At 44.2% G+C, this 22,172-nt stretch overlaps 1 protein-coding gene across 2 annotated transcripts in view; it reads right to left on the minus strand.

Annotated features, from left to right (window-relative positions):
• ETAA1 (ETAA1 activator of ATR kinase) overlaps positions 1 to 5,023 on the minus strand; it is a 90,468-nt gene extending 85,445 nt beyond the window's left edge. The window contains exon 1 of one of the 2 annotated variants that reach the window (XM_086927586.1): positions 4,703 to 5,023. In XM_086927586.1, coding sequence (XP_086783712.1) covers positions 4,703 to 4,865 — 163 coding nt within the window. In that variant the 5' untranslated portion in view covers positions 4,866 to 5,023. The remainder of the gene's footprint in view (positions 1 to 4,702) is intronic. The other variant, XM_086927587.1, reaches the window with a different exon arrangement.
• Between the last annotated feature and the right edge of the window lie 17,149 nt (positions 5,024 to 22,172).

Raw genomic sequence — 22,172 nt, forward strand, 5'->3', positions numbered from 1 at the left:
GAAATATATTGCTTGCTCGGCCTGTGTGGTGTGTTCATGTGAGCCCACTGTAATCTATTGTGATGCACTGCCATGCAAAGTATGGGCAAACTCACCGGGAAGACGGAAGCTCCGGACTGCTTGCCGATGACTGGCTGTTGTGTGATTTTACAGCCCCAGCTGGTGGTTTTGGTTTAATTTTTGCTCCATTCAGGGGACCCCTATTCAGCCAAGGACGGTCTCATAAATCTTAAAGATACGGGAGGCTTGGGAGTCCCTCGACCAATTCTGTAGGGTGGAGAGGCGCCAGTTTGCGTTAGGCTTCTTAGTTTGAGCCTGCTGCCTGAAAAACCTCCGGCCAGGCTGCCCTCTAGGAAGAAAGAAGCCATTGCATATTGCATCTGGGGATAGCGCCGATGGATGGTTGGACAGCTTTCTTGAGGGTCTCTCGAGCGTCCCTTGAACTGGGGGGGAGGGGGCTTGCTGTGGCATTGGCTAGTATGCGGGGAGGGGTGGTCAACCCATCCTAAGACTGCATGCGCGCAGCCCTGATGCCTTTCAGGCTAACTGAACTGAACAGAAATACTGTAAACTCCAGCTTATTGGGAGAGGGAAATAAAAGGTTAATGAAGGTTAATTCCATCGACAATAATCACGGAGTAAACAACGAGCAATCGAGTGAAAAGGCGCGGGAGTGCCGAGCGCAGTCCCAGAGAGGCCTCGGATTTACAACCAGCTGCTTGGGAAGAGAGCGAGTGGAGGAAGGGGAGCCGGGTGATGGCAGAGAGGCAAAGGCGGGCAGTGCAAGGCTGCAAAAAGCGCGGGGTGGTGAAAGAGACATGGAGCGGGAGAGAGAGGCAAAGAGCGACACTGAGAGAGAGAGGAGGAGGAAGGGAGGTAAACTGAGAGATACAATGAAGGAAAGAAAAGCTGGTAGATCATGTCCAAGGCGAGACTGCAGAGTAACAGGGGCTGGGGCATAAAGAGTGACATATTAAGGGCTTGATTTATCAGTGTGTTTTACTCAGACTGCCTCTATTGGGAAATGCGTTCGTCGGTACACTGTGGCCTGTGGAGAGCAGTCGACGGTAAGCAAGGGGTAGAGTTGGAAGGAGATGAGGGGAATGAAATGCAAACGAGAGAAACATGTAGGCAGAGATGGATTGCAAGAGGGAGCGGGTGAAGGGGGTGGAACTGGGCGAGCACGTAACACGGCGGGCAGGGGAGGGGGCGGAGAGGGGAGAGGTGCGACACGGCAGGAAGACGGAAGGAAGAGAGGGGAGGGGGAGGAGAAATGCGACACGGCGGGAGGGGGGTAGATCATGTCCAAGATAAAGAAGAACAGAGCGAGACTGCAGAGTAACAGGGGCTGGGGCATAAAGAGTGACATATTAAGGGCTTGATTTATCAGTGTGTTTTACTCAGACTGCCTCTATTGGGAAATGCGTTCGTCGGTACACTGTGGCCTGTGGAGAGCAGTCGACGGTAAGCAAGGGGTAGAGTTGGAAGGAGATGAGGGGAATGAAATGCAAACGAGAGAAACATGTAGGCAGAGATGGATTGCAAGAGGGAGCGGGTGAAGGGGGTGGAACTGGGCGAGCACGTAACACGGCGGGCAGGGGAGGGGGCGGAGAGGGGAGAGGTGCGACACGGCAGGAAGACGGAAGGAAGAGAGGGGAGGGGGAGGAGAAATGCGACACGGCGGGAGGGGGCGGAGCGGGTAAACATAGACGGACGTGCACGCGCACACGCTTTTAAGGTCAATGCGCATGCGCATGCGCATAAGCTTAATGCGCATGCGCATTGACCTTAAAAGTCACGGGCACTGCAAGGAATCGCCACGATTCCTTGCAGTGTGGATAAAGAGTGGATAACTCGCAATACTCTCGCCTTGCTCGATGCGCATGCGCATCGACAGGCGAGACCTAAAAATCACACTGTGGAGTGAAAATGTAATCTTGCTTTATTTAAAGCAGCTATAAGCAGGGAGGTCATAACTTCAATTTTTTTACCCCAACTCATGGTTCTCCTAATAACTGAGCTTAGAGAGAACTGGAACATTGGACCTAAAATAATTACTTGCAGGTGTTTTTATAAGTAAAAGAGAGAATCGATGATGCACTTACTCTGCTGTTCAGAATTTCTAACAGCACAACGCACTTTATTAAAAACCATGGGGCAGATTTACTAGCCCTGTGTGCCACTTTTGCACTGCAGTTGTCACTTCTGTGGCGCGGCAGCAGCGTAAAACCAGCGCCATGCTGCGGAGTATTTACAAGATGCGTCAGGTTGTAAAGACCTGCGCCACATGAAACCTGCGTCAGGTTTCATGTGGGCGTTCTGGCACGGGGGGGGGGGGCGTTCCGGCGCAGGAACGCCCCGGAAAAGTGGCTAAGTGAAATCTACAAGATTTCACTCAGTCACTTTTCCGATCCTGCTGCGTCAAAACCCTGCGCCTGCTTGAAGGAGGCGTAAGGCTTGACGAACCGGGTTAGACATAGGCAGGGTTGGCACAGTGCTGGAGTTGCTTTGCGGCCGCGACACAACTCCAGCACTGCGCCGTTACGGCAGCAGATGTGACACACATCTGCATTACCTTGCGCCATGAATGCGGCGCATTCGTGGTGGCGCAAGGATTGAGATGCGGGTCGCATGTTTCCTGGTACTTCCCTGCTGATTTGCAGGGATGTGCCAGGAAACGTGAATCTGCCCCCATGTTCCATAAGCAGAGGATTTCAATATGCACACAACTCTGGACCTCTCCGCAGCGTTCGACACTGTCTGCCACCGCACCCTAGGGCAGCGCCTCAGGAACATCGGAATCCAAGAGAAGGCACTGGAGTGGATCATCTTGTTCCTCGCCGGAAGAACCCAGAGAGTCCGCCTCCCCCCGTTCAGATCCAAGGCCACCGAAGTCATCTGCGGCGTACCACAGGGATCATCGCTCAGCCCCACCCTCTTCAACGTCTACATGAGCCCCCTCGCAGCCATCACGCGCCAACACAACCTCAACATCATCTCCTATGCAGACGACACCCAGCTGATCCTCTCCCTCACCAACGACCCAGCCACCGCCAGAACCAGCCTACACGAAGGGATGAAAGACGTCGCTGAGTGGATGAAGAACAGCCATCTGAAACTGAACTCAGACAAGACGGAAGTCCTCATCCTGGGATCATCTCCCTCTGCCTGGGACGACTCCTGGTTGCCCCCTGCCCTGGGCACCACTCCCAAACCAACGGACCACGCACGTAACCTGGGCTTCGTCCTGGACTCCTCCCTCTCGATGACCAGACAAGTCAACGCCGTCTCATCATCATGCTTCAACACCCTGCGCATGCTCCGAATGATCTTCCGATGGATCCCCACCGAAACCAGGAAGGCAGTCACCCAGGCACTCGTCACAGCCGACTGGACTACGGAAACACCCTCTACACCAGAACCACAGCCAAACTACAGAAAACTCTCCAGCGCATCCAGAACGCCTCTGCACGACTCATCCTGGACATCCCCCGACACAGCCACATGTCCGGCCACCTGAGAGACCTGCACTGGCTCCCCGTCAGCAAGAGGATCACGTTCAGACTCTTCACACAAGGCTCTCCACGACCTGGGCCCCAAGTACCTCAACAACCGCCTGACCTTCTACACGCCCACCCGCCAGCTACGTTCGACCAGCTTAGCCCTCGCAGCTGTTCCACGCATCCGCAGAGCCACCGCCAGGGGAAGATCCTTCTCCTACCTGGCAGCCAAGACATGGAACTCCCTCCCCATCCACCTTCGGCGAACCCAGGACCATCTCTCCTTCAGGAAGCAACTCAAGACCTGGCTTTTCGAGCAGTAACGGACCCCTCTCCCCCAGCGCCTTGAGACCCTTCCGGGTGAGTAGCGCGCTATACAAACGTCATGATTGATTGATTGTGTGAGAATTGCCACTCCAATGGACTTAGTAAGCACATGAATATACTATCTAATTTCATCAAGTTAAGCAAAAACATATGGCATACTGAGAGCACAGAAATAGCCAGTAGAGCTGAATGCTTTAGGGTCCGAGAAGTATTCGGTCGAAACTGAAATAGAACACTTGGTTTTAGAACGTCTTTTATTTTGCTTTTAATAATAAGTATGGATTTACGGAGGCATGGTGTGACTATCAAATTATACCAATTGTAAGTAAGTGAAACAAACTGTGCATTCAATTAATACGAAATTCAACTGAGCTTACAGAAGCTGAAGATGTTCTACTTAACCACTGCAGAAGCGAAAATACTACACTATTTCAAAGATTTGGCAACAAAAATCACGAACTTTCAAAATAAGTGGTGAACAAAAACTTCTAGGTAAGAAAACGATTTGAGGGCAGAAAAGATGGCAGCTATCGAATAGTATATGTCAATGCAAGGCAATTAAATTCCAGATATACAAGAACAAAATGCTCATATCAAATAAACAACGATGCCGCATCCTTCTTCCTTGAAGTACATTTAAACATTAGCTCACGAAACTACAAAAAAAATGGTGGAAGCATAAAAAAATGGCAATACTCGTGAGTGGTTCGAACAAAATGTCATTGTTTACTTTGTGTTGGTCCTGCCTGCGATCTCCAGATTAGCCCATAATCACACCTGGAAGTAGGCAAGAATAGTACAACTCTTGCTAATTGACCAGGAGGGGCCACTCGGACCTCTTCCTGATAGGAATCCAGGTGTACAGGTCTACTCACCCCCTTGGTGTTTGTATGGTGGCACCCCAGCAACATTCGCTGTCTCTCGCTTGAGTTTACTGCTGCCCGCTCTCGTCCGTCTGAGCCCCCTCTCCTCCGGTGAGTTACGTACTCGGGACAACTCCGCCGCCTCTACCCGTTGCTTTCTCCGGCTCAACATCATCAGCGCCCCGGTCCTCACATCCCGGGGGCCAAACAAAAACCTCAGAGATAGCAACAGTCTAGCTCCCCATCGCCGCCATCTTGGAACCCTTCAACAAGGTCACTTCTGATTGGTCCGAGGTCTGACCGGATGCAGTTCTGATTGGTCTGCTGCATGTCTGTAAAGTTCATAGCGAGTCAAGATTAGAAACTCTCAGAATGAGAGGAAACGTGAGTGCTTTTTCACAGTCGCGCTAGATGACGTCAGGGAAATCAATTTCCTATAGTATACAATAATAGTAAAAGAAATGTTAACGTTACGTTTCCCGAACCTTGATTGAAAAGGTTCCATATTAGTAGTTTTTGGTGCCTCGTCAAGCAGATACAGAATCGGCAATAGCCGCTGTATTTTTAATTTACAAAAGCGATGCATTACCATATCATGTCTTGAGTATTTTCGTTTGCTGCGCTGTCTTTCGAGGAAATTGGAGAGCGAGCGTAGCAGGCGAATTCCGTACACAGCCAGTATGTACTGTATTCTTGTTTTGATTTTCGATGCCCGCATTCGTGAGAAACTTTATTATTTTCATACATTAAAAGCAGGGCTTTAAGTGGGATGAAAAAAGTTCTCTTGTGTGGTATTTTAATGAGGCGTGGCCTATGTAATTAAGGGGTGGCTTGACTACATATGATACATTCCTTCAATTTCCGTGGTGTGCCACCCTACCTGAATGTTGCTCCTCTCTCAGCGTTCTCTAACTGTATCCAGATATGTAAGGCATCAAATTACATGTGATTGAGCAGAAGAGTTATCTTTCATCTATTTACAACGATTGTTCGCAGAAATGGTTTGTGACGCTATATTTTGGGGAGAGGAGTTGGCCTAACGGCTAGGGCGGTCGACCATGAATCTGGGGAACCGCGTTTAAGTCTCGGCAATGACGCTGAATATTCTGTGATTCTGGGCAAATCACTTAATCTCCTCGTGCCCAGCAACAATTAATGTGTCCTTATGTAACGCAACTGGTGCTATGTAAAGCTCTCTTTATTTATTTTATTTATAAAGTTTTATATAGCGGTAGCTAGACCCGTGGGTATCAGAGTGCTTTACATACACAAAGGAAAAATTGCAAAACATCGCAGGACACGAGGATGCATAAAGATATAAGCAAAGACATAATACTTATGAACACAGTGAGGGGAGAAAGACGCAGGTAGTCGAAACAGTCAGATAACCACCATCCTTGAAGGTCAAAGTGAGGGGGGAGTCCATTAGGTTATTGGTGCCTAGATTGGTTGACTTGGTCGGTAAAGTATTGGTTGAGGAGAAGGAGTTTCAGGTTATTTTTGAAGCAAGAGAAGGAAGGGTTGCATCTGAGGTTCATAGGGAGTGCCTTCCACATCCTGGGTACGTTACCAGAGAAGGATCGGCATTGGGTCGTTTTCCTTTTCAGTTTTGGAGGGATGAGAAGAAGTGAGTTTGTGCATCACAGAGTTCTGGATTTTCCTGCTTTTACCAGTTTGCTTTTTAGGTAGTTGGGGGATTGTGCGTGAAGGGCCTTGTGTGTGATGCAGGCCAGTTTGTAGATACATCTACCTTCCATCGGAAGCCAGTTGAGGGTTGGTGTGATGTGTTCAAATCTTTTTACACCAGTTATGAGTCAAGCTGCCATGTTAAGGACTGACCGTATTGGGGGTAGGTGAGCTTTTGGTGACCCTGTTAGGATGACGTTCCCATAATCCAGTTTAGAAAGGACTAGGGATTGTACTATTGTCTTAAGATCATCTTGGGGGATGAAAGGTTTAAATCCATTTTGTCTGGGTTCAGTTTTAAGTGGTTTGCTTTAAACCATGTTTGGATCTTGGTTAGCTCTGATACCTGAAACCTTCGGGTCAAGTTTGCGCTATATAAAACTCTGTAAATAAATACATTTTACATTATATAGACAAAGTGTGTTAAGATCCATGTATTAAGAAACACACACATAAAGTTCTGATTTAGATACTGTATCATAAAAGCATGCAGAATGTCAGAAGTAGTTTCTGATAATACGTAGCAGTTAATAAAGTGATATGAAATTTGATATTTTCAGTAACGTGATCTTATGCTTAGATAAATGTGGTAAATAAATGATAACACAGAAAATGTCTATGTAAGAATTACATTTCTTCATGAGTTAGAAAACTGATAATGGCATTAGAATGTGTAATGTGAGCACTGATATTGACAAGAAAAGTAGGTCTTACGAGTTTATGTTATTTTTTTGCATTTTTTAAAAAAATGATTCCTGATGTGCTTTGAAATCCTGTATGCTGTATTAACATGTAATGTGCAAAAGAAGCTTACAAAATTATATGTGAAATGATAGTGAGTATTAAAAATCTATGAGTACCCTTTACTTACATGAATTGATTGAAATTCACATTGAAATAACATTAATATGCTTAATTAAATAATTAATTCACTATTCTATGTAATGGGAGATTCATATTTTAGCTCAAATTAATCATGCATAACCTGGTTTTCATGAAGGCCTCAAACTTTGCTTCCTTTCCTAGTATGAACTTATGAACTGAATAGTCTGAAGCCTGTGGGAACTTTTTTTTAAATGTCCACTTATGTTTTAACACTCAATTTCCTTCTTTCACGTTTGTAGTTTACTTGACTAGACTTACAACAAAAGTTGTTACTTTTTAGAGCAAAGCATGAGAGACAGACAGACAAGCGATGAGAGCATGAACATGCCTAGTTTTCAAATGCTACAAATAATCATATGACTAAATTACAGTGGTCCTTAAGAGATTCTGAATAATGGATTACATAATTCTTCCAGATTTGTATACTTTTTATTTCTACATCATCTCATCCTATCGAGAGTGACCATGGGACAGAGTGGTCCGGCAATTTTGGTGTTGTCAAATGGTCTAAACCTGGAATCGATGGACTATAATTGCCTGCATTTTGAACAAAGGGCTGTCACCCGTTTACCTATCTTCCGGTACAGAGACTGACGATTGAGACTTCCAGAAACAACGCAAACTGTGGCAAAATACTGTGTTTGCTGCCGGCTGCTATGCTATTGTAGGAGTGGCACCTTTTTGTCTGACAGGGTTTGCGTAAGAGCATCTGTTGCATTGACACTGCTGAGCGACTGGGGCTGACGATTCTGTCCATGAACTGGACCTGGTCATTTGGTATTTGAAATGGCTGGTATGAGACTTAACGGATTTCCTCTAGTTCACTATTTTTGAGATGAAATCTACCTCGGCCTCGGCTGAGGAAGATAGTTCCCTCATATCTGAATCTCGCAAAATTTGCAAATGCTTCTTATACCTGATATCATTAGAAATTAAGGATAAATGCTAGTTTTCTGAAACTTAAATAGAAAATATAAATTATGATAAAATACTCTGCTGATTCGGCTTCATTTATTTGCTTGTGGCTAAATTCAACTTGATTTGGTGATTAACAAACTAAGATTGGGATTGCTTGGGAAGTGAATGTTAGCAATTATCTTATTTAAGGTTCTCATATGGTAATTGCTCATCCTCTAAACATTCCAGGCCCTTTTAGCACAGAACAAGATCCATTGGAGGACATAGGAGATTTAAAATCATAGGTATGGTTAATATGGGATAAGAGAAACAAAAGTAAATAAAATAGCTTGTGAGGCCCAACACGTTAACGCTACAACAGCATGCACCTACAATGTGTAAATGTGTATGTCTTGTAAAGCGTACTGCTGCCCTGAGGTGTTTTGGCGCTGTAGACCGCTGGGGAACCCGTCCTGGCTATCCCTGTGAGATGGCCCCTACTGGGTATCTCCAAGGTGAAACCAGGCATCCCCGGCGAATGTGGGGGGCCGTTGTGGAGATGAGGCAAGCTAATGCCCAGAGTTGCCGAGTGTGATCCCTGGTTAGAGTAGGCACCAAGGCGAGAATTATCGAGTCCGCTGACCCTGGTCCACGACCCCGCCGCGTCGGGAATTGAACCCTGGTCCCGGGCCGTTCTCTGCTTCCGGGTCTGCCGCCTCTAACCAGTGAGCCACACCACTCCGCTGGCTTTGTCAATGTTTGGTAGCTGTTAAAGATAAACGAGTAACAACAATAACTTTATTGTAAATAATATTGAAAATGTTTCAACCTCTTTATTAAACATTACCTAGGCCAGTGGAAAGGGAAAGTGTTCTTCAAAGTTTCTCTGTCTCTTCTGTTATGTTCACTCTGTTAGACATGTTCCCTCTTTTCTCTTCACATTTTGTCCATCAGCTTACCTTACACATTCTCTTTCCTCTTTAGCTCTCTCTTTTTATTGTTTCCTGTACAGTGCTTTAAATGGGCCATTACTGTCAGGTACTGAGTACCAGCACGTTTTTATTTTGATATGTAGAGTACCTGCACTTCTTAAGAGAGACGTAGTACTTTTAATTGGAGAGTGCCGGCACTTTTCAGAAACAAGCAGGTACTCTGGTACAGAGTACATGCCTTTCTATTTGTCTATATCAAGCACTGCTCCTGTATGCACTTGCTTGCACCCTCTTCGCTTCACCTCCTCTCAAACACACAACGCACCCATTTGCTTGTACGCACTGCATTTTCTTTTACTTTTGCATTGAAGGAGATACAGAGTTGTCAACATAATTGTGACAACTCTGTATCTCCTTCAAACGCATCTGCACATAATCATAATTGTAATGAAGTACATGACCACTGCTCTGTGCGCTCTGCAGAGATGCCATGGAGAGCAATATCAGGCCTCAAAAACTCCACTCGCCCACTCGCAATTACACTCACTGACTAAACTTAAGCTGGAAGAAACAGGTGTTCTGTCCATTCAGAAAGTGAATGAGCAATTAAGATGCCTTTAAATCATGTTTTTCATCTTGTCACATCTGCTGACTGCTTAAGAACAGAGGTCAAATGTCAGTTTGTCTTTTTTCTAATTGTTGCCTTTCTATTCCTGGAAAATGGTTTTAACTTTTCTTTCACTTATTTATCACAGTTAATGGTTGTTGTCAAGTGAGCTGACAATAATTGTGAAACAAAAGGATGTAAAATAACAGTTTTTTTCTCCAACAACATTTAAACTGCTTGTAAATGAATTGTGCAACTATTTCAAAATATAACTTGTATTTTGAAAACTTTTTTTATAATTCAGAAGTGTGATGCAAACAAATATTTAAATAGGTGCAAAGGAAATCAGAATACTTTACTTGGTGATGTGCAAATGACAAATATTTGCAGACACTTTATTTCTAAACATTGTACACTATATAGTTTTAAAACCATATGTCAGTGACACAGTCTGTGGGCATTTCATTGTAAAATCTACTGAATGCAAATTACAGTGTGCTGCTACTGTATGCTTTAGTTATGTATTTAATAAAAGTCATAGTTTTTACACATATGAGAAACATTCCTGACCCCACCCTCATGACAATGCAGTTAATGAACTAGGAGGCAAGTAAGTGGTCATATGTATCCTTTATGTGGTTAGATTTGTATTCTATATGGAGTTAATGTTACGTTTAATAAATGAAACAAAACAGTTTTCTGTACAGCAGACATGCTGAACTTGTGTATTTAATGGTGCTCTCATATGTGATAAAGAAGAAAATGGTGTCTCAGTGAATTAAAATACTTGCCCAAGATCACATATTTTTAAACCAGTTTATGAGTCAAGTGCATTATAATTGGGTCTGGTAGATTATTTAAGTCTAGTAATATTTTTAGGATTTTCCGCGGCCTAAATATGCTAAACTAAAAAAACGGACAAACACAACATCTTGGGAATAGTTGACTTAATCTTGCATTCCCTGAGAGTATCAAACAAATGAACTATAAGCACAAACTGAATTGTTGATATATTACTTTAACGTTTTTTACATTCATTGTTGAGAAATCAATCAGTGTTTTTACTAGTGAAGTACTCAGGACAAGTGAAGTGACAGTAAAGTGAATATAGGGCCTGATTGGGACCTTTTTAAATGGCCATTTTTAATTCCTACCAGGTCTGAGACCCGAAGTGACCCGTCTGGCTTAAAATCCTGACTAAACCGCAGTTATCATTGTACTTTTTCTGCGAATAAGTATTCAGTTGTAAGTTGTCAGTTTCATTTATTACAGAGTTAAACCTAAAGAGTAAAACGAGAATCAGAAAGACAGTTACATTTTTAACACAAAGTATTCAGACATAAACATTCTCAACAATTGCAACCTCGTTTGGCATTAACATTGAAAATGACCCCACAACACTGTAAAATTTGGAATAGAGAACTGAAATCCATAATTCTTGTTTATTCCATGGCCATTTGTAAAATGCACATATTCAACTACAACGGGTGTTAATGCCCTCAACTGTAGCAGCAATTACATTTTAAATGACGTTTCCGATAAGAAAAATACAATAAATGAAAGACACCTTTATTTAGGTACTGAAAATCATGACTGTTGTGCATCCAACTACCTCTTTTCTCCCTTATATTTATATGTTCTTATGTTTCACAGATAACAACAATCCTGAACTCATCTTAAATGAATTGTTCAGCAGTGTGCTAGCCCTGTCTACACCGCTGAACAAATTATCCTCCGTACAAACAACCTACTAATCAAAGAACTAGACATATGCTACTGTGAAAACTTAAATCTTGCTGGCATGGTTTTCATATACTGCTTTGTAATAGAGTGTTTGCAAACACATACATAACCCAGACTATATCAATAATTTGTAATCAAATATGGATGTAGTTTTATAGTAGTTTGCCGTTTCCTGTGGCTTTGAGTAGACTTGCTAATTTTCATCGCTCTTGTAGGCCCACAAAACATGAGGCTATGGGTTGTACCTTTGCACATTTCCTAGCAGCACAACCTTGCTTTCAAACGTGACAACTGACAACGTGACAACTGGAAGTGGGTTTTTGGGAGAATAAAACGATACCGTACAATACTTGGAATATTGCAGAGTCAAAAAGAAGTGTTTTAAGCTTTTTCCTGAATACCATTTCAGACAACTTCTCAAAGCCAGAGGTAATGCAGTCCACAATTTGGCTGTCAGGTAGGCAATGGAACACCCCCCTCTTCTGGATTTAACAATGCAGGGGGTTTGAAACAATCTGAGGTTGTTGGAACGCACCTGGAAGACAGCTTGAACCAGCGCCTAAGATAGAGAGGTCCCCTTGAGTTAATAATCTTAAATGCAAAAGTTAGAGCCTTAAACTGGATCCTTCTATGGGGGGGGGTTCAGGATCTATTGGGCAGCAGCGTTTTGAATGACCTGAAGACGCTGAATATGAAAAAAAAGGAAGCCTGAGATACAGACTATTGGAGTAGTCCAGTTTAGAAGTGATCAAGGCGTGTACAAAAGTTTTTGCTGTTCTAAGAGAATACAATGCATCATTCGTCTCTGGGATCTGAGGATCAAAAAATAGGAACAAGACAGTGATTTTATCTGAAATTCAATTGTGAGCTCAGCATCGAATTTAATCCCCAAATTCCTTACCACAGGGGAAGGACAAGGGAGAATTCCCATCTTTGATGCCCACCAGAGGTTTAAGTCAGGTATAGATTTGGTACCAAAGAAAAGAATCTCAGTATTATCTTAGTTCAACTTCAAAAAATTGGTATTCATCCATTCTAGACAGATCTAAGACAAGATTTCAAAGTACTCAATGATAAAGGAACATTTTCGTGAAATGTCAACAGCAGCTGAGTATCGTCTGCAGATGAAACTACTCTAACTCTGAAAGGATCCACAGTATTGGCCAAAGGTGACATATATACATTAAAAAGGGCAGGGTTGAGAGCCAAACCCTCTGGAACACCACAGTCCAAAGGCTTTGATGCAGACGTAAAGGAGGGAGAAAGACAGCCTGCATGCATTTGTTGATAAAGGACTTAAACCATGACACGGCACGGTATGTGGTGCCCATACCTTCCAGTCTCAAGCAAAATAGCATGAGAAACCATATCAAATGCCGCAGAAAGATCCAACAGCATTAACATAACTGAAGAATTTTGGTCAAGATTGCTTTTGATATGCTCGGATACCTCAAGAAAGAGTAGCCCCAGTGTTATAACCATGACGAAAACCTGATTGCGAGTCATGTAGCAGATGGTTTTCCTCCAAAAATAGAGTGAGCTGTCCGTTAAAATATTTTCTACCAGGTTTGCCATAGTGGGCAGAAGTTAAATGGGCCTGAAGTTACTCAAAATCTTACTGTCAGCAGGAGGCTTCTTAAGTAAGGAGAGTAGAAGTACTTGCTTCCATCCAGAGGGGACCCCTTGCCTGAGGAAGAGATTCATTGAGTATGTTTTTCACCAAGGAATGAACCACTGATACTGCCACTTTAAGAATAGTAGGGGGCATGGGTCAAATGAAGATCCGAATTTACAATAAACTGTGTCATTGGCTGATGCTTCAAGGAAGAAGGAAGAGAAACAGGAGAGGAGCATAGGGTAGTAAAAGAAAGCCCGAAGAGGCTGTGGAAGGCTGAGGAAACGGGTTGTCAATAACTTGAGTTTTATTATGAAAAAAATCAGAAAGGTCTGCACAGAATTCCATTGCCAGAATGATCGTATTGTTAGTATCCAGTGGAGAAAGAAAGACATTAACCACCTTAAACAATTCTTTGGGAGAGTTATCTGCCTCAAAGATTGACGGAGCAATGAAAGCTTTATAAGCCATGTAAATAGCTCTATGATATTTCTTGAGAGCTTCCTGATAGGTTGCTTCTACATCATATCTAGTTCTCCAGCACCTCTCCAGCTTCTTACAGCTAGCTTAATGAAGTTTTAAAGCATCTGAGAACCAGGGGCTGCAGTCTTAGGTTTCTTAGCAGAGTACACTTTCTTAGGTGCAACAGTGTCAATAGCCTTCTCAACCAAATCATTGAAAAGAGCGGCATTGTGCTGAAACACCATGATCTGATTGCTAGTGACAGATTGTTGTAAGGCGTCAGCAAAAAGCAAGTCATTGACTTTGTGCCAGGGTCTGGACATCTTTCTGATTGTGCAGGATAGGAGACAAGAAGTGGGACTTAAAATCTCAAAAGGAATGAAAACATAATCAGGCCATATAAGATCAATGACAGGGAGTATTTTCACCAGAAGATGACTGGCCAGAATAAGATATATAGAGTATGACCTGCTATATGAATGGGTACTTTAACAAGTTGTTCCAAATTAAAACCTTCCAAAGTGCCCAGAATGCCCAGAAATTGTTCTGTCAGTTTGTTGTTGATGTCATCTACATGGAGATTAAACTCTCTTAGCACCATACAATTAGCATGGAGTGAATAAAGTTGGCCTAATGTCCCAGAAAGAGATCGTAATGATGTGGCTGAGGCAGCAGTGGGAGAATTACTTAGAGCACCAGCGACAGAGAAGGTGGCGGAAAGAGTATTGGTTAACACCATGCTTTCCATATTGTCATTGTTTATAAGCTTAGAGAGAGAGCACAGAGATGACGCACAATGTATAAATTAATTATCTCGATCATGGTGTTTGATTGAGAATTCCGCTAGGATGGCTAGTGATATATCCGGCACCAAACTGTCTTTGAACCACATTTCTGTAAGGAACAATACATCCCATTTATCAGCTAACAGGTTATAAATGTCCAGAGCTTGCTTAGGTAGGGAGAGGCAATTTACCAACTCTGCCCTAAATGATCCTTTTTTTTAAACTGAAAAGACTATCGAAGAGTCATCCGAAAGTAAGGGTCCAAAGAAATTGTTGAAAGAGGGGGAGGCTTGATCTAAAGATGCAACAGTAAAACTGCAATTCGAGCAAGTGAAGTCTGTATCCAAGCTTGCAGCAAAAGGAATTCCCAAATGAATGCATTGCATAGGGCATAATGCCTACTGCTCCCGCTTGGTAAATTTAATAGAAGGTGCCAGATCTGGTACCCCATGGACAGCAGTGCTGGTCATTATCCGGATGCGGGTGAACGCAGACGGGCTTGCTTTAGGTGCGCCTTTGGCACTCCAGTAGCGTGCCCGCTGCACGCGTCCGGTGCATCAGCTGGTTCAAATAGCAAGAGAGGAGAGAAAGACTAGAGCACAGGCTCATGAAAATGTCAACTCTAGGAGGTCAAAACAGAAGTTGAGGTGCAAACAAAGAGTCTTTAAAGTAGACCATAACACAGTACTAGATAATGTTGTTTTGGAATCACAAGTTTACCCATAAAATCTTTCCCAAACGAAATATTCACTGAATGCTATTGCACACAAGCTCTCGGAGCAAGGTTAAAAGACAGAGGTCATCTATACCCCGCCTGCAAAAACAGAGGGAAGTGACCTACTAAAACAGACTACCAGAGACCAGAAAGGAACATGTAGAGACAGCAGAGATATTTAGCAAGGAATAAATCAACTGAACAAAGTGATCATACTAACTGCTGCGCGTCTGGTGCATCAGTCGATTCAAATAGCAAAGGAGGAGAGAAAGACTAGAGCCCAGCCTCACCAAAATGGCAGCTCTACAAGGTCAAAACGGAAGTTGAGGTGCAAAGAAAGAGTCTTTAAAGTAGACCGTAATACAGTACTAGATAACATTGTTTTGGAATCACACGTTCCCTTACCAAATCCCTCCCACATGAAATAAAAACACACCTAAAGCTATTGAACACAAGTGCTAGGAGCAAAGTTAAAAGGCAGAAGTCAACTATACCCCACTCGCTAAAACAGACTACCAGGAACCACAAAGGAATATGCAGAGATTTTTAGCAACAAATCAAACAACTGTAAAAAGTGGTCAGACTAACCGCCTGAATAATGAGCCTAGAATTATATGCATGAATTCTATTTCTCTTCAAGAACGTACACAGCTTCCTTTGGGGGAGATTCTACCAACTGCTCATTAAATACCACCTTTTTGTTGAGAGTAATGCCTTTCTGTCATGAAATTAAACTTTATTGCCTTGTATTGATTTTAAGAATATACATATTTGTCTAATTTGCTATGAATTTTAGCTGTATGCTTTTACTAACAATTTTCTAACAGTCAGTTGATCTTTTGCTATGCTGCTTTCTAAGTTACATTACATGCTAGTTGGACTTTAGGCTTCACAGCATGTTGTGCTGTATTTTTAACAGATGGTGCACCTCGTAGCAGGAATTGCCTCAACAGAAAGGAAGCAGGGGTGCATTGCACTGAGCGCCACACTGACTCCTGGCACTAGAGAAAAAGGAGAAATGTATCCTGGGAAGTGGGGGGAAAGCAGCCCATTGCCAAACCTGGCAAATTGATGAAAGAATGAGTGCAAATCGAGCCAAAACGTTAGGTAAAGTGTAACCACATTAACCGCTTTCCCCATGCTTTCTCTCGTGGCTTATATTGCTTGTGGCTATTGTATTTTCAAAGAGGGTGCATACAACTGTCGCCAAGGTAGGAGATGACGGGTGAATAAAAAGGCAAATTGTCTGGCACCTATGACTGGAAGGAGTCCAGTGAAAAAGGGAAAATGAGTATGAGTGTGAACCCAAGATTTAAAGCAAGTGGGCTTTAGAAGTTTTGCAGTATCAGGAATGATAGGCAGGACTGACAGGTTCTGGAGCATGGTCTCTTGAAGTCTGAATGTGTGAGAGAAAGGAACCCTCTCATCCAGCTGTCTGACCACTTCACGAGCCCTTCCATGCGTTGATTGAGGGTTCGTTGAACCACCCCGTGGGCTGAATGAAGGTTCGTCGTACACAAGGAGATCTGTCACGTGTGAGTGCAAGATACCTTCCATGCCCTCTCCACATGATCGTGGGTGGGTGGGACTCACTAATGAGGACAGGAATAAGTAATTCCTGGAACATGGTACCTTTAATATTGGCTAATTTGCAGAATGAGCTGAAAGACTTTAAAAATAGAATAGATGCCGAACAGTGGTTACTCTTTATGCAGTGGCATGAGTAGACACACAAACAGAAACATGAATCCCAAATCAGAGTATGAAGTATACTCAGTAGAAACTGAAATACTAAATTAGCCCCCTTAGAGACACAGTTAGGACTTGTGCTCCAACTGCTCCACCTCCTCCCTATCTATTTCCCCAGATTTCTGAATCACAAGAGAAAGAGAAGGGTACAAAAACACAAGGGAAGGGTGTTTGTTGGATATGTTCCCGATTTCGACCTACGAGGCTGGGGTGCAGCTGCTGAAATACTTCATAGCAGAGCATCACCTACGGAACCTCCCGCAAGTGGAGCATAAGAAAGTACTATGCAGGCAAGCACTGCAATGCAACTGGCTAGAATCAAAGTGACCAGTTCGGAGGCTGATTCTACTACTGTGGATCAATCAGTAATCTTATAAAGCGTAGCTACTATGAGGGTATGAAGGCGCTAAGTGCGAGGGGATCCGCGGTTCGGTCGAAGAGGCAGGTCTTGAGGTCCTTCCTGAGTTGCAGCAGCAATGGTGATTGCCTGAGGTGTAGAGGCAGTGAGTTTCAGGTCTTCGCAGTGAGGTAGGATAGGAGAAGTATCTTCCTCCAGCTGTGGTCTTGCGAATCCCTGGATTGGTGGCCAGGGCCAGTTGGGCTGAGCAGCGATGTCTGGTGGGAGTATAGAAGGAGAGGCAGTGGTTGCTGTATGTAGGTCCGGAATTGTGGAGGGCTCTGATGGCGTACATGAGAAGGTTGAAGGTTATTTTCTTGTTGACACATAGCCAGTGTAGGTCTCTCATGTGGCCGGTGATGTTGTTGCGGCATGGGATGTTCAGGATTAGTCTGGCGGAGGCGTTGTGGAAATTCTGCAATTCTTTTTGTTTCTGGGTGGGGCCGGCGTACAAAGCGTAGCTATAGCCGAGTCTGCTGCTGACGAGTGCATGGGTGACCATATTTCTGGACTCAGCGGGGATGCACTTGAAGATCGTACGCAGCAGACAGAGTTCATGGGAGCAGGATGAAATGGCATTGATTTGGCAGTTCATTGAGAGAAAGGAGTCCAGGATGATGCTGAGGTTTCATGCGTGGTCTGTGGGTGGGCGGGGGGGGGCGGGGTTCCGAGCACTGAGGACCACCAAGATTTCTCCCAGGTGGAGGGGGAACAGCCCAGGATGAGAACTTCAGTCTTGTCTTGAGTTAAGCTTAAGGCAGCTGTCCTTCATCCAGGTGGTGACTGACTTCAACCCATTGTGGAAGTTGCTCTTGAAGGCTGTGGGTTCATCTGTGAGAGAGAGACTCAGCTGGGTGTCATCGGCGTAGGAGATGATGTTGAGTCTGTGGCTTCTGACGATGGCTGCAAGTGAGCCACGATCATGTTAAAGAGGATAGGGCTCAGGGAGGATCCCTAAGGAACTCCGCAGCTGATTTCTGTGGGTTCTGAGTTGAACTGCTGAAGTCTGACTCTAGCATCGGCCGATGAGGAACGAGCGGATCCATTCGAGGGCTTTTTTGTGGATGCCGGCTTCATGGAGTCTTGTGCAGAGGGTGTACTGGGAGACATGTCAAAGGCGGCTGAGAGTCCTAGGAAGATAAGGCAGCAGTCTTGCCTCAGTCAAAGAGGGTGCGGATGTCATCTGTCCCAACGAGGAGAGTGGTCTCGCTGGTGAGGTTGCCTCTGAAGTTTTTTCGATGAACTCAGAGAGTTGTATGTTGATGGCTTTCTTGATGAACTTGGCTGGGAAGGGGAGCGGAGAGATTGGTCTGTAGTTCTTGAGGTCCGTTGGGTTGGCAGAGGGTTTCTTCAGCAGAGGGTTGATCTCTGCGTGTTTCCAGTCTTCCGGGAAGGTTGCAAACTTGATGGAGAAGTTGATGGTGAGGCAGAGTTCGGGTATGATGGAGGTGCCGGCAAATACTCTTTGTTTGTTGTTGTCTTCCATGTTCATGCTTCACAATCATCTTTGGTGAGCAGTTACATCACTGCATTATGGGTTTATAACATGAACAGCCCCATAGTCATCTATGGAAGATACACTCCAAGACACAAACAATATTACATTTGCATATCTAATAAAAGGATGAATTAAGTGAACCAAAACTTACCTTGTAATCAAATGTTGAAGACTACATTCAACCCTTCCACTGCTGCCTAAAGAGGGCTTGCCAATACAATACACCTCCAAAGCAAAATGTAGAACTGTAAAATAAAAATAATTCATAATTTGTTCTGTTTTATTTTGTATGTTTTGTGCTGGTTGATATTTGCCAAGCCATAGGTAAAGGTGGTGACTTACTGCAAATCCCGGCCTTCCCCGAGACTTTCTGCAGGTAGCAAAGAGCTCCCATACCACACAAAGGTAAGCGAGAGAAAATAGGGAAAAGGGAGCAGTTAAAAGAAAAGCGGAGCACTCCAGGAAGCACATTGGTGAAAAGAAAGTCTGCACTGAAATGATGTTGTTCCGACAAGGTAAGCTGGCTGCCCCAGTGAATGAAGAATACGGCCCATGAATAAAAGAACAAATCAACATGGCAGAATATTAAGATAAATGGTATTCAGAGCATGAAAACTTTGTAAGTAGAAATACAGTCAACTTAACCGACCCCTTGATGGTATATGCTGTGTTGAGACTGACCAGGATACCAAAACCTACCTCCTGATGCCAAAGAGAAAGATTCTTGCACCAACAAGATATACAAGACAGACCAACATATGGGATATAAAAATGAGGTAGGCAACAAGGCTAAAGCATGGGGAACCAAGAGGGATCAAGAAGGAGAAACAAAACAAAGATGAGGGAACGGAAGACTTGTGAAGAAATTAACATGAGCTGGAATCCAATGCAACTACGAGATATTGGCTGGCACAGAACCATGTTTAGAGTGAAGTTAAATACCGTCTGCCACTGGTAACCAGAAAGTGGACCATATACCAGAAACTCCTGTAGGTTAGTTGTCTAGCTTTCCCCACATGCTACTTCCCTGACTTCCAGAGTTTCCGTCGCTGACCTTGGCAATACCAGGTATCACTTTTCTTCAGGGCATCTTACTGGGGTCCTGACAATTTTGACCGTGATGCTGTGTACAACGAGTCAGGATTCCTCCTTTACTACATCCTCTAGCAGCATATGGATGTAATTCACAAAATTATTTCTTTCATCGGTTGATGGGAGGGCGTTTCATAAAATGGTGAATATTCTATATATTAATGTTTTTCTACTCCTGAGCATGGGAGAAGGCTGTTCAACAGAGTGTTGGTGCAAAGTGACAAAACATCTTGTTTTGTATGGCTAATAGTATTGTTACTAGGCAGTAAATGAAAGTGGCAGAAGTGTGTGCAATGTTGAAGGTACAATCTATGTCATGACGCACTTCCTTTCACTTCTTTATGATTTAGTTTCTATGTTTTATATTTTAATCATATTGATGTATTTATGTGCTGAAAATACATAAGCCCTGATTACGATATTTCGGTTAAAGTTGCCTACGACCGGCACAATTTCGGTGAGGGAACCGCCTGACCATAGGTCGGCGGTTCCGACCACCTGATTACGATGCAAACGCACCATGTGCAGTTCCATTTCTCTATGGGAGCTTGTGCGGCGGGTGGAAACCACCCACAGCACAAGCTGCCGTTGAGAAATGGAAGTTTGTGAAAATCCTTGCACCCTGTGGCAGGCACCTTGCAGTGCCTGTCACACAGTGCAGGGATTTTCAGGGGGGTATCATAGGTGCCCCCCAGGGCCACATGTGGAAGGCCATGGGGCCCTGCTAGGAGCCCCAAAAGTCACTTTCCAACAGCCTCTCCATGTTGGAAAGGCTGACATAGAAAGGCTGTCGGACACGAAATCATAATCTCAATGGCGGAAACACCGTCCATAAGGGATTCTGAGGCCTTTCTGACTGGCTGATGGACTACTTGAGCCCTTCGTAATCCCCGGCGGTTTAAAGTCTGACCACCTTTATAATACGGCTGGCGGACTTAACCTACAATGATATTGGAAGTAGGTCCATAGTGACAAATTAACGAGTGGAAGACTGTAATCCATTTTTTCTGATACGGAGTCACACTGGATAATTTCGATTCTGTGTCACATGGTAAAAACTCCTCATTCCAGGTCCTGCAGTTGATTTTTTCGACTTCTATTGTTAAATGAAGGTGACTTTTGTAAGTATAGGTATTACTCCAGAATCGTTGTTTAGTTTAAAGACATACTTTATTCCATGTAGACTTCACCCACAGCATGAAGCGCGTCGCTGGTCGGAAGTTTGATCTGCAACTGTTGTTGTACATCGAACTCAACACCACCACACACTCCATGCACGAGAGATCATTGTTGCACCATAACATTCTTAGATAACATTCTTTGTACATAATACAAACCACTACAACACCTCCCTCCTTATCATAAAACAAACAAAGAAAACCTCCCAAAGAAAAACAGAAATTACAAAGATCAAAACCATACCCCATTAATCAGCAAATTAATATCTTACAAAATCCTTGAATCTAGCCTCAACCCTCTTGACCCGACAACCAAGCTCAGGGCTTGCCAAGTACAAAGTCGAAGACCCCTCAACAGGTCTGTTAACTGCATGCCCTGCACTTTCCAAATCTGATCTGTTCCCAGTTTCACCCTGTAACCAATTTGCCCACCCTTATTCCTGCTCACTTAATGCTTCTTTCCTACGCATTATGATCCTAGCCCAGAGGTCTTCAATCTGTGGGGCGCGACCCCCAGGGGGGTCGTGGAGTCCTCTGAAGGGGGTCGCAGATTCCGTCCCTGGCTTGGGCTGATGAGGGTGCTCATGGCGAGGCCTAATTCACACCGAGGTGTGAAAAACATCGAAGCCTCATTAACAAGTAAAAGACTTGTCGAGTACTCGGGTGTGGCTGTGTGTGTCCCTGAAGCCGTTTCGAGCTGGGGGAAGTCGGGGAGGGGGGCTGGGGGAGCAGGCTGTAGTGTAGCCTGCCCTTTGAGGTCAATGAATATTGCGCGCCTGGAGCTGTGGGTCCTGTGACACATCCCCCGCCCCAAGCAGGGAGGCACAGAGATGCCCTCCCATGATCGGGAAAGAAGGAAAAACACGCAGAGAGATACTGACACCCCCCCCCCCCCCTCCCATGAGAAAGGCACAGAAAAGGTGGGTGAATGAATGATGGGTGGATGGATGTATGTAAGGATGAAGGATGGATGGATGTGTGAAAAGGTGGGTGGATGAATGATGAATGGGTGGATGAAAGGGTAGATGGATGAAAGGGTGGATGGATGAAAGGGTGGATGGATGAAAGGGTGGATGGATGAAAGGGTGGATGGAAGGAAGGATGAAAGGGTAGCTGGATGAAGGATGTATGGATGGATAAAAGGTTGCATGGATGAATGATGGATGGATGTGTGAAAAGATGGGTGGATGAATGATGGGTGAATGGATGGATGAAAGGGTGGATGAATGAACAATGGATGT

Source organism: Lissotriton vulgaris, chromosome 6, assembly GCF_964263255.1.
Source record: "Lissotriton vulgaris chromosome 6, aLisVul1.2, whole genome shotgun sequence".
Classification (NCBI taxonomy): Eukaryota; Metazoa; Chordata; class Amphibia; order Caudata; family Salamandridae; genus Lissotriton; species Lissotriton vulgaris.